This window comes from Neopelma chrysocephalum, unplaced genomic scaffold (assembly GCF_003984885.1).
Source record: "Neopelma chrysocephalum unplaced genomic scaffold, ASM398488v2 Primary Assembly neopelma1_76, whole genome shotgun sequence".
Taxonomy (NCBI): domain Eukaryota; kingdom Metazoa; phylum Chordata; class Aves; order Passeriformes; family Pipridae; genus Neopelma; species Neopelma chrysocephalum.
The window spans coordinates 14055870-14076668 of record NW_020897737.1 but is presented as its reverse complement, the minus strand read 5'-3'; the positions used below and the strand labels follow the sequence as shown (position 1 = coordinate 14076668).

Below are 20799 nucleotides of genomic sequence, written 5' to 3'. Positions count from 1 at the left end.
TCATCAGCACTTGATCAGATCCTAAGATCAACTTTGGCTGATATTGAAAAGCTCTGACAATATTATCAGTTATTCATCCTACCTCAGCCCCGGCGATCAATTCTAAAATTAACAACTTTCACCCCAGGATTTTCACAAAGGTCAAGAGCAGAACACCCAGAGATTTCCCAGCCTAATAACAGGAGATTGTTATATTAAAACTGAGATCAGGAAACCCCAGCAGCACTTCAGATGTTTTGTCCCTTGCCTGGCTGCCATCAGTCCATCCACACACTGATGTCACCAATAGATACAAAGACTGAGGGATTTATATTGTCCCATCAACAGAGAAAGGGAGGGAAAGTAGGGAAGGTGACTGAGTGTGAGAGCCTTAGTGATGGTACTACATGATGCTTAGCTTGGGAATGTTCAGTGGCTATTGCACTACCTGGTACACCATAGTTAGAGGGATGATTTTGGCTCTCCAGCCTATTAAAAGGCCATAAAGAAGCTACTCTTCCCTTTAAGACTGTTCAGTAAGCTCAGAATTTTTTCAGTAAAGTTACAACCTGTGTGTTGGTCATTTCAGATCTCTTTACCAAACGAAAGCACATAAGATTCAATTCTTAGGGACTTCGTTCACAGCCACGTGATAAAATATTTAAATTCTGAGATTTTTTTTCTAACAGGAGTTGAATATACTTGCCAAAATTACCAACTACCTGCTTCCTGCTTGTTTCCTGGCTTCCAAGAAAGCTGCTGCTGCCTGTGCAACAGAGCATGGACCTTATATATGAAAACTGTCAGGAAAAAAATCTTTTTGCAGTTTGTATCTTGGAAGGTAAGTACTAAATATCTTGCAACCTGATCTGCAGTAGCTCTAGTCCTTTGCTCATGGTGCCTGCAAAACTTTATCGTGACAGCATCCTGGTTTATCAGCCTTAGCTTTTTTTCTACATGTGAAATTTGTAGCTGACAGTAAACAAAAATGCTTGCCATCCATCATCCTACTGCTTTTTCCATCCAGAAGGGGCTGAGTGTGCAACAGGCTGCATCAAGTACAGCTGCCAGTACCAAAAATAAATGGTAAAAAGCAGTCTGTGAAGGTCTGAAGCTCAGAGCAGGTGACCAGAAGAGTGAGGTGGGTCCATCCATGGGGCTGGAGCACGATGTAGGTTTTCAGGAGCCCAGCACATCACCACTCTCCTCAGGTCTGCAATTCTTCTCTCTGGGAAGAAAAACCAGTTATGCATCTGTTGCAAATGCTCATGTTTCTGCCCATTGTATTCTGAAGGGGTTTTCCTATTGTACAAAGGCCTTCAAAGGAACTATGAGGCTGCTGGAGCCAGTCCTGCCAGCTGAATCATAGAATCACAGGATGGTTTGGGTTGGAAGAGATTTTAAATATCATCTAGTTCCAACCCCTGCCATAGGCAGGGAACCTTCCACTATCCCAGGTTGCTCCGAGCCCCATCCAACCTGGTCTTGAACACTTCCAGGGATGGGGCAGCCACAGCTTCTCTGGGCAACCTGTTCAGGGCTTCACCACCCTCAAAGGGAAGAATTTCTCCCTACTCGCTAATCTAAACCTACTCCCATTCAGTTTGAACCATTTCCTCTTATCCTGTTGCTACATGTCTTTGTAAAAAAGTCTCTCTCCATCCTTTCTGCAGGCTCCCTTCAGGAACTGGAAGGAAATCCTCCAGCAAAACACACCACATTGATGAAAGAGGTGTTTCCATTGCGGGCTCCGCGAATTTGAGCAAATGCCATCAGCTCCTGTCACCACTGGAGTTCACTGGTACTCAGCCTTACATGACCTGAGACAGGAACATAAGGCTCATAAAGAAATATGGTTGTGGGGGGTGGAGGAATATATTAGTAAGAGTGGTAGATACTGCATGCATGAGACACTCATACAGGGAGCTAAGTAGGCTTTGAAGGGGTTTATTTTGTTTCAGTTGTTCCACTGCTGGTTTCCTTTTTTTCCTTTTTTTTTTTCTTTTGGCTGGGGGGAAACCTTTCAAGTCTATTCAGATTTAATAGCTGAAGCATAGTATTCCTCAGACAGTGATGTGTGTAGGTCACTGGCCCCTTAGTGCTATAAAATTTTGCTTCTTCCCTAGTGGGAGAGCTGTTCAAAAAGAAGGCAGCAGAAATTCTCTTCACAATGTTGGATCAATGTCTTGCTAAAGGACATAAATTATTTTCACCGCCTAGTGGAAAACAATTAAAAACCCTGTTTCTTTGCATTCACAGGAGAGAGCCTTTAGCAAAATTCTCCCAAAAAGCTGAGAGACAGAAGTGCTTTATTCAGCTTCCAATACTGGAAGTTGAAGATCAGAAAGCACCACTGCCTTCTTTTTGATCATGCCTTGCATTTGATGATCAGCCCTAACAGGTGAGCTGTTATAAAGTTAACTTCCAGAAGAAGAGCTTTTTAAGGGCATGCTGATGGCCAAATTCCTCATCTTGCAATTTTGCATCTCTTAGATCTAAATGGATAACTTTTCCAACTCCTTTGCTAAGCCTTCGCTACAGGAGTTAATTTTCTTTGAAGAAAGCACAGAAACTTCTGGAGAGACCAAGTGAACCCCAGTCCGTGGTGAGCAATAGCAGGTGAGAGCAGATCAGGAGCATTTATCATAGAATCATAGAACAGTTTAGGTTGAAGGTGACATTAAAGATCATCCAGTTTCAAAAAGATTCAAAGATTATCTTATTCCAATTCCCTACCATGGGCAGGGACACCTTCCACTAGACCAGGTTGCTCCAAGCCTCGTCCGTCCTGGCCTTGAACACTTCCAGGGGTGGACCATCCCCAGCTTCTCTGGGCAACCTGTGCCAGTGCCTCACCACCCTCACAGGGAAGAATTCTTCCTAGTATCTAATCCAACCCTAATCTCTTCCACTTTGAAGCCCTTGATCACTTTATAAGGGAGATCTGTGCTTTCACTGGATATGAGCTCTTCATCTGAAATGTTTGGGTGTTTGTACTTGCAAATGAATCAAAATGATGTATACATTTGAGTGGGAGGAAATCAACTGATATTAGAGGTCTTAAAGATTTAGAAATGTTATCCTGTCTTCTTTACCTTTGTTGAGTGACAGATAGGCTTGTGAAAGCCTAAATCTTCATATGCAATATAAGTTGTGAAAACAGTGTGTGTCATACAGTGTACAGGCGTGGGCTGGGCTGAAATTGCACACATAACCTTATTTTGGGCATTTCCTTGTCAGTGAATGTTTGATATTGGCATTTTGGTTTGAGGAGGAAGTCTCACATATTTCACAAATGAGATGGGGACAGGAGTGGTCTCATCACGTGCCCGTATTGCTGGTGCTGGAGCAGCATCAGTGCTATTCATTCATTCCTTCATTCCAGCAAGCTGAGTGCTGGAATAGCAGCACTGGCAGCATTGTCTATGAGACAGAGCAGGATGGGATGCACCCTTTGGTGCTTAATGTAGCTTTGCCACAAAGCTCAAAAAATGACCATTAAGAGCCTGTGCATAGGTGTCTGCCTGGGAGCTACGTGCCCAGGCTCCAACCAGGGCAGTGGAGGATGGTTCACTTCACCTTTTAGTGCCACTTGAGGTGTCTTAGTGCACTTTTCCTGACCTCCAGCAGTTGGTCTGGAAGGCCTCAGATCTCCCGTATCTACCTGAGCCGTTGCAGGATATCTGAGCCACCCCCACAGGGATAGAAAGTGTAACCCAGGGCTAGCTGTAGATCCTTGTCCTTCTGCAGGAACACCTGTGAGCCAGGCAAGACAGCCTGGGGTCTCTAAAATGGCTCTGGATGTCCCTGCTGAGGCAATGGAACCTTGCCTGGGAATACCACCTGAAGCACAACTGCTCTCTCTGCTCAGCTGATTGAACCCAGCATCCCTCTGGCAGCACTGGAGAAATACTGACAGCAACAAACCTGGTCTCCAGACAGTGGGCCACCCTTGGGTCAGGTGAAGGTGGCTGCAGTGTCCCCTAATTTCCTTGCCTCTGTTCTCCTCTCCTTCCAGCCAACATCATGTTCCCACTGCAATTTCTTTGGCCCACTTGGCTTTCACTCCCCAGGATTTTCTGTAGCAGTTTCAAGTAAAGCCATAGAAACACAGAATGCTAAAGGTTGGAAGGGACCTTAAACAACATCTAGTCCCACCCCCCCTGCCATGGGGCAGGAGCACCTTCCACTAGACCAGGTTGCTCAGGGCCTTATTCAAGCTGGCCTTGAACACTTCCAGGGATGGGGCAGCCACAGCTGCTCTGGGCAACATGTGCCAGGGCCTTGCCACTCTCACAGTAAAGAATATCTTCCTAATATCTAACCTAAATTTCCTCTTTCTCCATTTGAACCATTACTCCTTGGCCTGTCGCCACAGTTCCTGATGAACAGTCCCTCTCCAGCTTCCTTGTATCCTCTTCAGATACTGGAAGGTTGCTCTGAGGTCTCCACACAACCTTCGCTTCTCCAGGCTGAAGAGCCACTACTTTCTCAGCCTGTCTTCATAGGGGAGGTGCTCCAGTCCTCTTACCAACTTTGTGGCCCTTCTCTGGACTTGGTCCAATAGTTCCATGTCCATCTTATGTTGGGGGCACCAGAACTCTGCACAGTCACCTCCTCCCTTGGCCTCCTGACTCAGCCCTTTCACACCTCCCTGCTCTGTCTCCAGGCCCCCTCCCCAGTCATTCCCACCCATATTGACATGCTCTCCTCTCCTCTGTACCCCTGCAGGGTGCTCCCAGCATCTCACTAAAACCCCCGCACCCTGCTCTGCCTGAGGACCTGCCCCAATCCCCGAACACACCCTCAAGTCACACGTGTCCCTGCAACACAACTCATCTGTGACAAACATGAGCTAAGCCCTGTGCGGCACAAGAGGAGCAAAGCAACAACCAGAGATGGAGGAAAAGGGCAAAACCAGACCTCCATCTGTTCGTGTATCCAGTCCAGGAAGGAAGTGGTTCGGCTGTAGACACCTGGTTTGTTCTTTTCTGCACAGCCCACTCCGAAACTGGTGGTCCCCACCAACTTCCAGATACTCATATCTTCACATGCTAAAGGGCCCCCACTGTCTCCCTGGAGGACAAAGAATTAAAACAAATGTCAGTGCCCCAGAAAATGATAGGAATGTCTATTTGGGCAGATAGGGGAGAGACTAATTCAAAGTAATTCAAAGTTTCTTGTTTCTGCTCTGTTCTGGGTCCTGGGAAAAGCATATGTTACAGCAGAAGTTGGAGACTTTTGAGACACATATTAGATCATATTTTTCTTTCCCTGGCTCATGGCTATTGAGCTGAGCTGAGACCAGATTTGCAACAACAAGCTCACATCTTACCTCCTTCCCTGCCTGCTCCAACATTCTTTTCTGGCCCTTCCCAGACACTTTGCTAAGCAGATATTACTCAATGGACTCACACCTAAGTACTGAAAACTCTTTTTTTTGTTTTCTCTGCTCTATGAGCATCAGAGCCAGAGCAACAACAGGAAAAAAGGGAATTTGTAACCAGCCTCTCCCAGTGGTGAGTCACGTGGAGCCGTGTGCTGAGCATGCTGCCTTTGGGCAGCAGTCCCAGGCAGAGAGATGTGCTGGTGCCAGGTACCTTGTTGGGGGGGTTATGTGCAAACACGGGGTTAAAGGAAGATCTATGCACCCACTGCCTTTGCTTTATTTTGTCCCTTGCGTCACGGAGACCAAGCAAATCGGAAAACATGAAGTTCACAGAATCACAGAATGGTTTGGGTTGGAAAGGACATAGAAGATCATCTAGTTTTAACCCCTTTGCTATGGGCAGGGACACCTTCTAATAGAAATTCCTCCCCAGCCCTTGCTCCATGACTAGTTAGGCAAGTTCACACCAGTTTGTATGTGAATGAGACCTGGCACAAGGTTGGCACCATCGTGACTTCGGCAGTGATTTGGAATCATCATCACCCTGTGTTGTGAAGGATGCTCTGCTTCACCACTGCTATGAATCTCCCTCCCCCAGGGTCATCACTAGCCCTCTGAGTGACTCAAACACCTCTCCCTTTCTTCCTTCCCCTGCCTCACTACTCTTTTCAAAATCACACACTTCTACTTCTCTATTAAGACACGTGTTGGCTGCTCTTCCCCATGGGCTTTCCACACCTTGCAGGTCTCTGGAGCTGCTCACAGTGCTGGGAAGTGCAACTCAGCACAGGGCAGAGGCCACAGCCAAGGCAAAGAAAGGATGGCACCACGCTGCAGCACATGCAACTAATCAAAATATGCCTTAAGTAAATTTTTCTTCAGAAGTAGCAGATAAAGTCCACTGAAGAAACATAAAAAGGAAATTGTAGCATATGAATGCGGGCACAGTCAGTGACTGATAATCACAGTGAGCAGAATAAATGGCACAAACCCAAATGTTTGCCCAAGAAAAGCCTGGGAGTGCCTTCTGATAACTTATCACTCATGTTTTTCCATTGCTGGTGTCAATGAGCACAGTTGCAGTTTGGAAACTTCCATACCTGGCAGGTGTCCACCCCTCCCTTTAGGAAACCAGCACAGAGCATGGAAGAAGTTATGATCCCACCATAGACATCCCTGTGATTGCAAATTGCATTAGAAATCAGAGGAACACCTGCGTAATTCATGGTGTCAGATGTATCACCTGTTAAAAAAAAAAAAACAAACAGAAAAAAAAAAGAAAAACAAAAACTTTCTGCCCTTGAAAATAATCACCACGTGTAAACAGAATATGTTTTAGTATACAAAGAATTGGCAAGCAAGGGTCAAAGAAATACAGTTACAATGACAAGTAAGGCAAGTTGGTGTCTCATCACTTATACAACACAGTAACTATCCACTCTATAGAGCTGTGGGCTACCACAGTGTATACTAAAATCTGTTCATTATATATTTCCACTTCAAACTAGACAATCAATGACAGTAATGAACTAAAAACACTAGTTGAACATTGCCCACAATACCAGTGCCAAAATTAATTTCAAAGTTATCGCCTGTTCTGTTAGTCAATGAAATCATCTGCAAACATCTGGTTTCTTTTATAAATATGTATTTTATTTTATTTTATTCTGAGCCTGAACGGATCATTGCTACAAATGGAAGTATTTGCACACTGCCTATTGTCAGATCAGAGCTGACTTTTTATGTGGCAAGCCTTGTTTTCATTTTCTCCCCACCTTTCACTGTTATCTGTAGATCAGGTAACATTCTGTTCTTGTTCTCTGAACAAGGGAACACGTTAAATGACACAAATGAGGAATGATAAAGAACAATTACCTGAGAATTCACGTATTTTCACATGAAAGTGATCCAGTGTAAATTATTGATTAACATGACCTGTGAGTCATGGTAAGAAAAAAAAATAATTCCCTTTTCTGTCTCATGTTATTCACAGATGCAATTTCTACATCATCCAACCTGCCTGAAAATGCAGGGATTGTCAATTCTTGCATTCTTGCTGTGTTTTCTGTGCTTGAAGTTATAAAGAGCTCAGCCTCTCTGTTTCAGAGGATGTGCTCATCCATTCCTTGTGATAAGTGTTTCTACGGAATTTTTGCAGTTCAGGATGACCATAAAATTTAGGAATATGTATTCTTTCTCCCCCTTCCCACCCCACTGATATTCCAGAAAATTAAACATTGAACAATGCCCCAACCAAGTCCTGTTTTTACTGTGGGTAAGATGTTTATATGTAGTGTAATCAGCAGCAGACCATTTAAAATACCTCCTTCCACAGTTGCTCCCCATCCTGATACCCAACACATTTTCCCTGCTGGGAAATGTTCACCATAATTAGGCAGACAAATTGGTTCTATGTGACCTATTTAAAAAAAAAAAAAAAGAGAGAGAGAGAGGAGAGAATTGCTTTTTATAATTTAGCAAAAAAACATTTATGCCTCAGAAAAACTGGAAGATTTGGCTGGCAGCGAAGTTGTTATGAACACCACCCACTCCCCACATAAATAGCCTGGCAGTTCATCAGGTCTCTTGTCTCAGGGCCAACATGAGGGGTTTGAAACAACACCCACACCGGGCCCAAGGAGTTTTGAGTATGAAGCAGCAGAAGGGGATGTCAGAAGGTCAGTAAATTGAAGAATGAGCAAACACAAAATGCGCGGTGTGGGCAGCTGATGGGCAGATCAGGGGCCCCACGGCACGACTGCTCTGGTGAGACAAGGAGCTGTGCATTCTCTGTGCTCTTCTGAAAGGGCAACCAGACACCCCGGGGGGCTCTTTGCTCCCCACCCATCAGCTCAGGGAGTTCCTGTGTCTCAGTGCTCTGGGTTATGGAATGTCGTGCCATATAATCAGCGTTTGATCCTTGCAAGGACAAACTGACGTGTCGAGATGAGCCGACGCCGAGTAAAGGGAGGGAAAACACGAGGTATTACTGGGCAGTTCCAAGTGGTTCAGTTCTCCACAGTGGCCCCAGCTCAAACATCAAGCCCCCAGCACGGACCATCCAAGCCCCCTGGGGCATGGTGGGTATCTCGCTCAGGTGCAGAGCCACCACTGTTCTTGGCAGCCCCCCAAACTTATTCCCGAGCACAAGAAAACAGCATCAACTGAGATATAAACCAGAACAAAATCAAACTTAATTTTCATTAAATGTGAAACTTTGAAGTATTACAAGAGAATTGATTTTGGAATTGACAATCTAGATGTGTCAGAGAGCACCTGCTCCCCTTTGCAGAGAGCTCACAGTGACTAGGAGGCATTGGCAGGCAATCCTGTAAATTCATTCAATATTATTATATATTATTTCAACTCGGTGTGTCACCTGCAGGTAGCATCCTCCTGAGAAAATAAAAGTAATTTTAATTTAAAAACATAATTATATTTGAACTGCCTTTTCTCCTCTTCGAGATTTAAGCTTGATTTTCAGCTTTGGACACTGCTGGATATACGATACTCACAGAAAGGACATGATAAAAATCTTTGTGACCTTCAAGTAAAATGAGGCAGGGCGTTTATTTTAGATAGGAAAAATATTTAGAAATAATAAAGTTAATGTTTGCCTATTATTAAATGCCTCCAGTAAATCAATACTGGGGTGGACTGGGAACACTTTGCAGCACGTTGTTGCTGTCCATGCCTGGATAGGGAGTACAGAGGAGTTCCTGATACAGGTCAGGGTGGTTTGGTGGTTTCTGCTGGTGTTGTCTGAACAGGAATCACTGCCTTGCCATCACAGCAGCAGTCTGGCCACATCTACACTGCACATCTCTCATTGATTTTAGAGGTGATGGGAATCCACCCCACTGTCCTGGGGCAGGCATAGGCATCAACAGAAGTTTCCCTGTCTGTACCAGGAGAGACCCTTCTTTCTTTTAGCTGGAAAGGTGAGAAAGTCTAGTGAAAGCTCACAGAGATAATTACCATTGAGAGCAAGTGGTGCTGCCAGTTTCATCAGGGCTATATCATTCCCCATTGTCTTGGGTTTGTAATTTCGATGGTATATGATTTTTTCCACTGAATATGGGTGAACCTGGGTGTCTTGCTGAGTCACAAAACCGACCTGCACACTCCATGAGCTCGGCAAGTACAGGCTGAAATAAACAGGTAGAAGACAGTGAAAAACCTTCAAGAAAACACCCTCAGGTTTTCTAGTTGTCCTCTGAGCTTATGGACCACATAAAACTCTACACTCAAATAGCTCTAGTCTGCTGTACTTGCTTACCTGTCCATTAATATTGGCTATGTTTTGCACCTAACTTTTAAAAATGTAGAAATGATGACTAATCTTATTAAGACATTGGGTCACTGATATATTATCTGTGCAAATATCTATATATTTCCACAAATATATGAGAGTTTTGCTTTAGCCCAGCTGTCTGTCCTCCTGTGAGACCCCACAGCTGCTGCCTGGCACACGTCTGCTCAGCCATACCCCCCCCAGCACTTGTGGCAAGGCATTTTCAAGGAGAAACTTTCCTTCTGGAAGGTGTTTCTGCCCCCAGTTCATGAGCAGGCACATCTTTCAGCCTCCAGCACATGAGCAGCTCCTCTTCTCTTGGCTTCACCCCACTGGCATAGCAGAAGAGCTGGGAAAAGGCTCCAGGGATGCTGGTTTTGCCAGCTCCCATCCCCATCAGCCTTTAAACACATCATGACCAACTGGGTTGTGGGGGACAGAGCCAAGGACAAAAGTCCTAAAATGCTTAATTCCTAAGTAATTATTCTTATGGCAACACAGGGCTCTAAATAGCATCTAGTAGTGGGATTTGTCTGTCCCATCTTTTGTCTTTACTGAATTAAAAAGCACGCTAGAGGACTTGCTCAGAAGAAGGCATCCATGTTGTGGGTGCTTAAAAATGGTCAGGAAAATCCCATTTTAGCTGTCTAAATGTCTTTGGTGAAAGTGGTCTGGAGTTTGTAAGGGCAAGAAGAGCTCTCCTGCACTATTAGCATCAAACAAGACTGCAAACCCAGACAGCTCACTACAAATATGAGAGAGGGCTATGTTTGTCAAGAAGATGAGTTTAAACTTCACAAAGAATATGAGTTTAAATAACTATTTAACATCTATTTACAAGTATAAGACCTCTTCAAACTGCATAAAAAGGAGCAGTGAGTATGTGGCAAAGGGTACAAGGTTAGTCAGCACAACTGACTAACAACCACTGATTGATCCTGTCACCTTGAAAAATGATCCTGTAATTTATTTTGGAGCTCCAGCGGATCAGAGGAGCCAAATCCAAATTCCTCTTGAGCTGCTAACTCATATGCAATGTACAGCAATTGCAGATCAGGATACTTAAAATCTAGCACTTAAATGTGGTTGTAAGGTGATTTCCCACGAAGCTGGGGGTGACCAGAACACCTGAAAACAGGGGCTCTGGATTAGGATCACTTCTAGGGGAGGCTTTTTTTAAGAAAGACTCACGCGACAAGAGAGAGAAATGGCTCAAATGTTATGGAGCCCAGGAAGTAAGGATAATCCAATCCTGCAGTTTGTTTTTAGGAGACAGCAGGGTGCACGAGCAGTGGCCCCACACGCAGTGGGACACCCCGAGCGAGGGGATTTGGGGACTCACTCGTAGACGCAGTGGGCGGCCGTGAGGATCCAGCGCGGGGTGATGACGGAGCCCCCACAGAGGTGGTGCCCCTGGAACTGCAGGCTGACCTGCCAGGGCCACTGCCGGGGGGACGACGCGTTGCCCCCCACGATCCGCGGCCCGTAGCTGGCCCGTGTCCCGCACGCTGCCAAGAACCAAAGGTTACGGTCCGTGGAGGAAACACAGGCCTGGTTTTGGTCACCTTCAGCCTCTCCTCTGGGAGGCTGGGAGGTCTCAGCAGCCGGGCCATTCCCATCCCAACCCCACGGCCCGCCAGGCTGTGGCAGCTCCCAGGAGTTTATCCTCCTCCCTCCCATCCCTGCAGCATCGTTCGTGGCCTGGGGGCTGTGGGGGTCACGTCTCTCCCCTGCAGGGAGTGATCAGCTGAGCTGTAAAACCCACTGCTCTGCCCTCCTTACACGCACAAAGGTCCCACACAGGCAGGCTGAAGCATCTCCTCTCCCCCGATGATGATTTTGCTGTTGTAATTTGATTTTTTTATATAGCTGACATGGAAGAGTGTGGGATGAAAGCTCAAATGTTAAGGAAGAATTTCCCTTTCTCTGATGAGGTGGCAAAGAATAGGAATTACAGTATCAGTCCAGGGACTCGACTCACAATCTTTAAATGCCTGCTTCCTACTGGGATTCTCACTAAAATGCTCCCGCTATCTGATGCTCCCAGTCTGCACTCCCAGATTATTTTCACTTGCTGAAATTCTTTCAAATTTTACTCAAGAAATATAATTTTTCTTTGTTGTAATAAACTGATATTATAATATGCCCTGAGTACAGAATTCCTCCCAACTCTTGACATGCAGTGGATAAAGAAGGACAGAGGACAATTTCTGATTTAATTTTCATTTTTCTTGGTTCTTACCCAAGCATTTTAAGATGATCACATTGCCAGAAGTGCACTCCTCTCTGAGATGAAAAGACAATGCAACATTAGTTCCAATTCACAAATACTGGTTTGGGGTTTTTTTTTCAGCATTGTGTCATTTTCCTGTGCACGTAAATATAAATAACTCAAACACTGAAAGAGGTACAAAGCCATGAACTCATCCAACCTAATTAGGGCATTTAACTGAAATACTTAAGTCAGGAGCTTGGCCACCACCTGGAGCCTGCAGACCATATGCTGCCCTGCTGAAGAGTGGTTCACTCTTCCATGAGGGAAGGCTCATCAGCAGTTTTCAACATGTGATCTGTAGTCTCCTTGGATCCATAGCTTCCTTCTCAGTGGAAGGTAACTAAGAAAAACAAGCATCTGTCAGGAGGAAGAAATGGACCATAAAGGGTTCATAAACCCACTGGGAAATATATAAGGATCTGTAAACCAAAACAAACTGCTTCATAATGGAAAAAGATAAGTGCCTGGTGTCTATCCATTTGCAAAAATGGGATCTTGGGACAAACAGTCTCTTCAAATAGCTCATTTGAAAGCCTTTGTTGATTTTAATGGGTCTTGGATCAGACTCAATTCATATTCCAGCAAGACTGATGCTGAATCTTGGTCTATGATGCATAACACCACCAACCACTTACGAAGTACTACATGCCTGAAAAAAATAGCAAGAATCCCAAACTATTAGTAATTCCCCTTTTATTGACTTCTCTCTTTCTGTCAGGAGGAAGGAGCTAAGGCATACCTGAGGTTTGTTGCATTGTGCAAGGATGTCACTTGAGCAGCTGAAAACCATTGGCTGAGGGATACGAAATGTCTTTGAAACTGTTTTTCGACTGCTGCCACGGGCAGGTAACCTGAACTCACATAACTGCAAATAAACCATAAACACAGCTCCCTTAGACAGCATTTCAGCAATCTGTTTAAATAATTCAGCAGTTCCACTGATGAAAACCCAGCGTGGCAACCACAATAATCAGACTCTGACACTTGATAAGGTAATTCTATCCTCCCCCTATGCTTCTTACAACATGCATGTATTTTTCACATAATCATGTGTGGAAGCCACACATGCTGAAATGCGTTTAACTGGCAGAGAAAGTAAATTTTAATTCTAGTATTGCAATAAAGCTTTTTACTGTAAGTGGTTGGCACATTTCCTGAGGCACTAACAAGCTCATTGTTTCCTTTTTCTAGAATTATGTTTTGCAGCAGGGAGGATGAATAATTTGTAATTTTCTCTTGTCTTCGTTGTTGAACAATTGAGATGTGTTTTGTCCTAAAGGCAACAAGAGTTTATTCAAAGAGGCTTTATAGTGCTAACTATAATGTGCAGAAATTAGAATGATGCTGTTGTAAGAAATAACAGCACATCGTGGCAAATCACAACTTCCAACTCTTTCTCAATTTTGTGAAAGTTTGTGAAAGAAAGGGTGCTTTTTCAGGAATGGGATCAATCCAGCAATAACCACGTCACCAGGTTCTTTTGTAATTGTGAGGTGGACCTTAAATCCTATCAAATGTCATGACACGACTTGTACATACAAATTTCATACAGAGGAAGTGGAAATGCTCATTTGATTTTTGTGCCTCCCCACAGGCTCTAAGCTACTAGAGTGACAGACAGGATCCAGGCACCTGCACCCCATAGCTGAGATTTAACCAAGCCGCTGTATTCAGCCATCATGCAAGATTTGTAGCAGTAATAAAAGCCATTTGCAGTGCACAATTATTCAGGACTATTTCCCACATCATCTCAAATCTCCTCAATGACATCATTCACAAAGGTGGATTGTTAAGATGATTTTCTTTTAAAGAATGAGCTAATACAAGGTTTCAATAAAAACATTGAAAACCTCAGAGTTTGTTCAAAATGCCAAATACAGTTTCTGACATTTGATGTTCATACCTTGAGAACCCCAGGTGTTTGCAGGTAGTATTTCCATACTCTGCTCTCCAGTCGTCAGAGCAGACTGTTCTCCAGGATCCAGAAGTGAACACTTGCAGCACTGCCTTCTTGCCACTCAACCTGACTTTGAGATTCAGGAGAAGAGAAGCCTGAGTGAGTTGTGAAGATGAACCATCAGGCACACAACAGGTACACAACAGGTACTCAGCAGCATCAATGCACCACTGTGGTATCTGTGTTTTCTAGCTCACCGAATTTTTACTGCTTGCCTTTTTCATCACTTGGATTCTTTGGCAGAATTTTTCCGTGCTTTTTTTTTCCCCCATTAAGGGAACCTTCCTTAATGTTCTAGCTGAGCTAGAACTGCCAGGAGAAAAACATCTGTGCTCATGGGAAAGGGTAGGGAATGCCAGCTCTAATACAGGTGGAGAAGGCTGCCTAAGCAATTCTCGCTGATTGCAGTGAGTTGGAGCTGCAGATTCCCGGCAGGAATTTTCTGAGGAAACTTGTGGTCAAAATAAGTGATGAAAGGTGGCTGGCACCTCCTGCACTCCACAGCACAGTCAGAGATGCCCCTGTGCCCAGCTGCCCAGGAGGCACCTGGACCTGGGAAAGGCACATCTACGTGGTCTCCCCAGGGAGAAGGGAGGTCACGCACGTGGTCACTGCTGAACAGGGGTTTCCCACCTGTGCACATGAGCCAGTGCTACGGAAAAGCAGAGGTATTGCCATGGGCTCCACAGAGGCCTGAAGGCTGAACATCTTGTGTGGGGTTAGATGGGGCCAAAAGCTCGTGGCTCTTTTCATTCCTAGTACTGCACAGAGGGAAAGTTGTGCTGCCTCCTCACCTGTAGGTACAGGAGCCAGAATTACAAGTACACTGATCTAAAAACCAGTTATTCTGTTTACTAATATTAGACTCCTTTCTCTCCAGTGGCTGTGAACACCACAAAAATTTTCCATAGCACAGGACAGAGAGGGACCATTTAAAATGGCCCTTTGATGCCCAAAATCATCACAAAGAGAAACTCAGAGGGTATAAATTTCACATGTAGCAGCAAACTCTGCATCACTGTATGTACAAAAGGAAGTTGCTGGTGTCTCCCATTACCTTATCCCTTAAGATAATATCAGGCTTTTACAATCTTCAAAACCAACAGAGTGCAACTGTGTGCCAATGAATACAGAGTTCTGTATTTGCACACTGTAATGCAGTGGTGTTATACCTTGCAGGCAGAGGAAATGTTGGCAGTTGTCCTGGTTAGAACGGCTGGGACCAATTCATCCCTGGATGGGTGTAACCCAAAACTGTGTATTCTATAGCCTCCATGCCATTTCCCAAAAACTGCTGTCAGTAGAGGCCTGCAAGGTGGGAAGATGTTCCTGTACCCTTTTATGGAATTCCCCGCTCTGATATCCTTATATGGAATTCCCCGCTCTGATAAGAGGGACTGAGCATCCACATGCCCTTTTATGGAATTCCCTACTCTGAGGGAGGGACTGAGCACTCCCGCCTGAACTGGAGAGTATATAACTGGGAGTTTCAGAGCCTTGGCTCTCTCTCGTGGGACCCAGAGGAAGACAGCAGACCACCGCTGCTCCCAACCAGGCTGAGACCACCACCCTCGACTGGACTGCAATCACCACTTCTGACCAGACTGCAGCAGCTCTCTCCCACCAGCAGGTTTATTCCCTCTCCCTTTGCTTTGGACTCGGGGGGGTGGGCCAAGGTACACCACTTTTGTTCATACCCCAGGGTGCTGGGTTTGTACATTTGGGTTTTGTGGATTAAAACCAATTGTCTGTCTGTATAATTGTACTTATTGCATTATTTTAATAAATTGTTATTCTGATTTATAAATCTCTCTTTTGAATTGAGTTCATTTTGCCTTGCTGGTTAACTTTTAAACCAGCACAGCAGTCAAAAAGCATCTGAGTTTCTAACAGAGAAAGATGCCCAATATGGCAGTTGCAATACTCAGGAATCATCACATTTATTTATCTTAAGAGCAGTTTGATTTCTCATAAACTGTAAATCAGTACCTCAGAGAGGTTGTTCCTCCAAAGTGGTGATTTAGATAATCCACCTGTCTCTATCTTTCTTGTCTCAAACTACCCCAACTCTTTACAGCATGCATTGTGCCAGTGCTACAGGAGGAGGTAGGAGGGATTTAAATCAAATTTAAGTTACCACATCTGTACTCATCCTCCCCTTCTTTGCAGTTGAAGACACCATTGCACCTGGCTGATTTCTGGATACACTTAAAGGATGATCGACAGCGAAACTTCCCAATGCAGTGGTATTGGACTAACAAAAATGAAAGAAAACAGAGTGATGCAAACACACCTGGATATTAATTTAAAACTTCTGGCTTCCATTATCTGGCCACATTTCAGTCTGGCTAAGGAAAAGGCAACTCCTGTACTCTAGGAACTTTCGAAATAGAACCTGGAGGTTGCTACCTGGTGCTGTTAAACTCATCCATTAGTAATGACGCGTAGGAGGAGTCAGCCTTGCTGTCTGTGCTGACTCCTTCCCAGATCCCTCTACCCAGTTTAAGTTTCACTCCAGGGCAAGTTGCTGCCTGGTACCTCAGTCCCTCAGCAGCCAAACAAGGAGACCCTTCTAAAACACAGCCAGAGAACGTTCTTTCCAAGGGGATGCCTCAACTTCCTTTGAGCTTATCTCTGTTGCAGGTGTGAAGACACATCCATGTATTTGGCCCCCAGACCTGGGAGGGTCACACTTCCCAGTTACAACTAAACTCATTCTGCATTTTCTTCTCCTTTGTAGAAGTTGGTTTTGATAGGGAACAGTTCTTTAATTCTTTGAAAGCAAGCTTAGAGAATTGAATTACAGGACAAAAGTGTGGTGTGAGCTACCTGGAGCCTCCCCCGGGTTCTAAATTCAGCTCATCACCCAAGGGGAGTCAGTGAAGTTTTACTAGAGAAAGGTTTCCTGGAGCTGTGTGTTCCCCAGTGTTGTAAATATTACACCAATCCTCTCAGGAGTGCCAGACCTACGTGTAAATAAAATTTAAAGCCATCACATCAACAAGATTTTTTACTTCAGCAAACAAGCTGCAGCAGTAGTTTAATTCCATTGTCAGTAAAAGGCTCATGAAAAATTAAGCATTTGAATGGTTAAGTGAGAACGTAATGAATAACTAATGGTACTCACCACCCAGGCCAATGGCAGCTGCTAGGATTACTGCAAGGAACAAACCACAGATATATGGAAAGTATTTTAGGGAGGCAAAAGCATGGCACATCGAAGGTGGTTCGATATCTCCTGGAAACCAAACAGAGAACAGCTTCTGTGAAGTTGAACCTAGCTGAGTTTGCAATGAAAAAGATTTATCTAACATTAAACTAGATGGCATTAGAACCTCCTGCATACTCTTCATGAGCTGATCTGACCTGGAAGGGTTTGGATCCTCTGTCTCAGGGATTGAGAAGGCTCCAAGTGCTTTGGGGCTGCGGGTGCTCTCAGACACCCCTTCAGCATTTGCCTCGTGAGGGGTCTGAATTGTGCCCCTACAGAGCACCTGGGCTGTCCTCAATGCAGAGGAGAATGTGAGCTCTAAGTTTTCGTTTTCAGGGGTTGCATCACACTGTGAGCTTTTCAAGTACATGAGCACCTCTCCTGAAAATGAGTCCCGGAGCAAAAGTGAAATTCAGACCAGTTTTGTTTGTGTAATCAAACCTGTGTGCAGGGCACACATATTCTCTCTGAAGGCTTCAGAAGGTCAAGTGGACTAATAAATCTTTCAGTGGAAGCAGCAAAGAACGAACTGGTTTGAGTCTCCTCCTTATGACTGTTCTCCTCAGTGATGTCTCCTGACTCTTGCTGGTCCCAGTGCTTCCTTCAATCATGGCCCCAGCTGGTTGCTGGGAATCCTGGGAATCATGGGAATTTTGGGAATTCTGGGATGAGGTCAGAGGCCACACAGCTCTGCCTCATGCACTGGGGAGCTAAGTCCCACATGTGATGCATTCCTCCAAAGCTGGGGTAATGGAGACACAATAATGAGTAGGAGGAGTGTAAAGACTCAAACAGAAGCAGGAATATTGGGAAAAAAGACAGGATTAGCTAGTAAATAGGTGCTCAAGACAAGTAGGAGGAGAGTCGTTGGTCTTTTTGGACTTGGAAGCAAGATTAACTGAAAGTTATAGAAAGCTAAATTAGCAAAAAACCAGGATCCCCAAAGTGGTCTTGAAAACTGTGTGAAAAAGTGATCTGTCAGAAGTTTTGCTACAAAGGCAAGAAGAGACCTGAACAATGGCTCAAGGCCGAGTCTTGAGTTTTCAAGTGAAAAAAATATGTATCTAAAGTTAAAATATAGATCAGTAGTAATTGCTGAATACATTTCATGAGCTCAACCTGCTCACCAACCACTTCTCCATAGCTGACCTGGCATTGTCAACCTGGAAGACAACAACAGATTCCACTGAAAATAATGAGCAGTTCGCTTGTTTCAAATGTATTCTGATATACAAGGGGCAAACTATGGGGAAATAGCAAACACAGCTACACAGGGAGTGGTAGAACCTCGTCTTCAATTTTAGTTCATACTGCTCTTCATCTTCTGATTTTTCAAGCTTTGAGTTTCAGATTGGCAAACATTTGCAATCAGTCAAGGATAAGGAGTGTCTGCCAGGGTTTATAGACTCTCTAGTAAATCCCAGCTTACACAGGCTCTCTCAGGAGAAGCTGAGTAACTAGTTTTGGCAGGGGAATTGGTGCCTGGTATGCCAAAAATCTTAGACAGCTGTAGGAGCTAATGGACCAGAAAATTAAATATCCATTCTTGAAGCTCAGCTTGCCTCTGTTGAAGCTAGTGGTCATTTTGCCATGAAACCTACAGGAAGCAACAAACTCCAAGGCTGCTGTATTGTATATTCGGGTTTTTTAATGGACTGATTTCCAGGCTGGTAAAATTTCAAATAAGCCATACCAAAATGTGCCTGAAAAGCCTGGGGAAATGTTTGCTGTGTGGCTGAAGTGTGTGAATAATGTGGCTGTGAAAAATGTTTGTGTGTGCAAGCCAACACAAGATGTCATCACGTTACTAAGCTGGCAAACCTCACAGCTAGGGGAGGGAGGTTGTGTTTCTTCTTCCTCTAAGTGATTGTTTTGAGTGGGCAAGCATAGTTTTGCAAGGCTAAATATCTACATTACCCACTTAGATTTCAAAGGTCAAAAAGCTGTGCAATGCCCCTACCAGGTCCATCTCCACTGGCATCTACTCTGGCTTGCGGTATGAAGAAAAATCTTTTGAAGGTAAACTGAATTTGTGGTGCTGGAGGTTCATCTTCTGCAACAGAGATGACTTCAAGACTTCCAGGAGTGGGATTTGTCTCTTGCACCTGACTCACCAGGAGAAAAAAAGAGAAAGAACATAATCACCTTGTAAAATGTTGTCATAGAATCACAGAATGGTTTGGGTTGGAAGGGATCTTAAAGACCGTCCAGTTTCAACCCCCTGCCATGGGCAGGGACACCTTCCACTAGCCCAGGTTGCTCCAAGCCCTGTCCAACCTGACCTTGGACACTTCCAGGGATGGGACAGCCACAGCTTCTCTGGTCAACCTGTGCCAGGGCCTCACCACCCTCACATTAAAGAATTTCTTCCAAATACTGAACATAAACACTCTTGTAGCCTCCTTTAGGTACTGAAAGGCCACAAACTGGTCTCTGTGGTGTCTTCTATTCTCCAGGCTGAGCCCCAGCTGTCCCAGCCTGTCTCCATAGCAGAGATGCTCCAGCCCTCTGAGCATCTTCGTGTCCTCCTCTGGTCTCGCTCCAGTGAGGTCCATGTCCTTCCTGTGCTGAGGACCCCAGAACTGGACACAGTACATTGTTATGCACTTAATGTTCACGTGAGGAGCACTTATAATTAATTTACCAGCAAACTATTGAGGTTAATTTTTGGTCAGATTTTTCTAAGCACCATATCTACCTGTAATATCTCCCACTGGGGGTGCAAATCCATCCCCTGCTCTATAATTGCAATAGGAAACAAGAGACTAAAAAGCATGTGACATCTGCACAGAACCTGACAGGATCCTCATTCAGGAGCCCCTGAATTTTACTCCAGTAAACTTTTGATGACTTACTACACAGTGGGAAAAAAAAAAACAACAAACAACAAACAATTAAAATGAGCTACGCTAGAATTCAGGGGAAATAGATTTGAAATGCTAATTTCTGGCTCTGCACATTGGCAAAAGGGGTCAGATTTTTGAGCTCACGGTGGTGTGAAATGGGTCCAGGTTTGTTAAAGACAGTGGAGCTGTAAAAGCTGCTGTAAAAAGCTGCTCTAAAAGCAGCATATTTGCATAGTCATTCCCAGAAAAGGCTTACAATGACACGTTTTAGGCAAAGAATACATGCTTTATCTGTGACACTATCTTCAAGTCACCTGGAATATCTTCTCACCTTTCAGCAAACAACTGCAATAAGGTTTACTCTCTTTCATTTGATAAAATTCCATGTACATTTCAATGAAAATAAATTAAACTTCGTAGAGAACCTGCTAGTACGGTTTTAAAATATTAAAAACAAAAAAAAAAATCTTCTGACTGGTGCATAATTTGCCCATCAGGAGACAAAACAACGTTGTGAAGCAAATTACATGAAAGCCGAATGCTGACGTTTCGTTCATTTAGAGGCTATCACATGCTCCCAAAGCTTCACTCACCTCTTCCTGAGAAGTCATAGCTAAAAGCAAAACCGTTTTCTTTCTTCATTATCAAAAGCAGCCAAAAGGAAATTCTGAGTCTGCTGAGCCGCTCAGCTCTGGGAAGGTCTCCGCCGAGCCCCGTTCAGCCTGTTCCGTGCGGCGTTACGGCAGCAGCCCGTGTAACCCAACCTGGTGAGGGGTATCGGGTGGCCTGGCCACGGAAAGGGGAAGATAAAAATTCAGCATGCTTTCTAATTAGCCTAAGAAGGCCAG

General features: G+C 44.5%; 1 protein-coding gene across 1 annotated transcript; it reads right to left on the bottom strand.

Annotated features, from left to right (window-relative positions):
- Nucleotides 1-233: 233 nt before the first annotated feature.
- Nucleotides 234-20562, bottom strand: TMPRSS3 (transmembrane serine protease 3). Its single transcript, XM_027689071.1, has 13 exons — nucleotides 20545-20562; nucleotides 19066-19210; nucleotides 17022-17132; nucleotides 16032-16148; nucleotides 13841-13964; nucleotides 12677-12802; nucleotides 11905-11948; nucleotides 11005-11170; nucleotides 9347-9516; nucleotides 7692-7787; nucleotides 6469-6611; nucleotides 4903-5055; nucleotides 234-1207 (listed from the first exon to the last, which is right to left on the bottom strand). Exons 1-13 carry the CDS (start codon nucleotides 20560-20562, stop codon nucleotides 1187-1189), a joined length of 1434 nt encoding a protein of 477 aa, XP_027544872.1. The 3' UTR covers nucleotides 234-1186.
- Between the last annotated feature and the right edge of the window lie 237 nt (nucleotides 20563-20799).

Excerpts from the sequence above, each read along its gene's own strand:
- TMPRSS3 (XM_027689071.1), bottom strand. Across the intron at positions 11,171-11,904 it reads GATCATCTTAAAATGCTTGG|CGTGCGGGACACGGGCCAGC; the intron begins GTAAGAACCAAG and ends GGTTCTTGGCAG. Across the intron at positions 1,208-4,902 it reads GGATACACGAACAGATGGAG|AGAGAAGAATTGCAGACCTG; the intron begins GTCTGGTTTTGC and ends TTTTCTTCCCAG.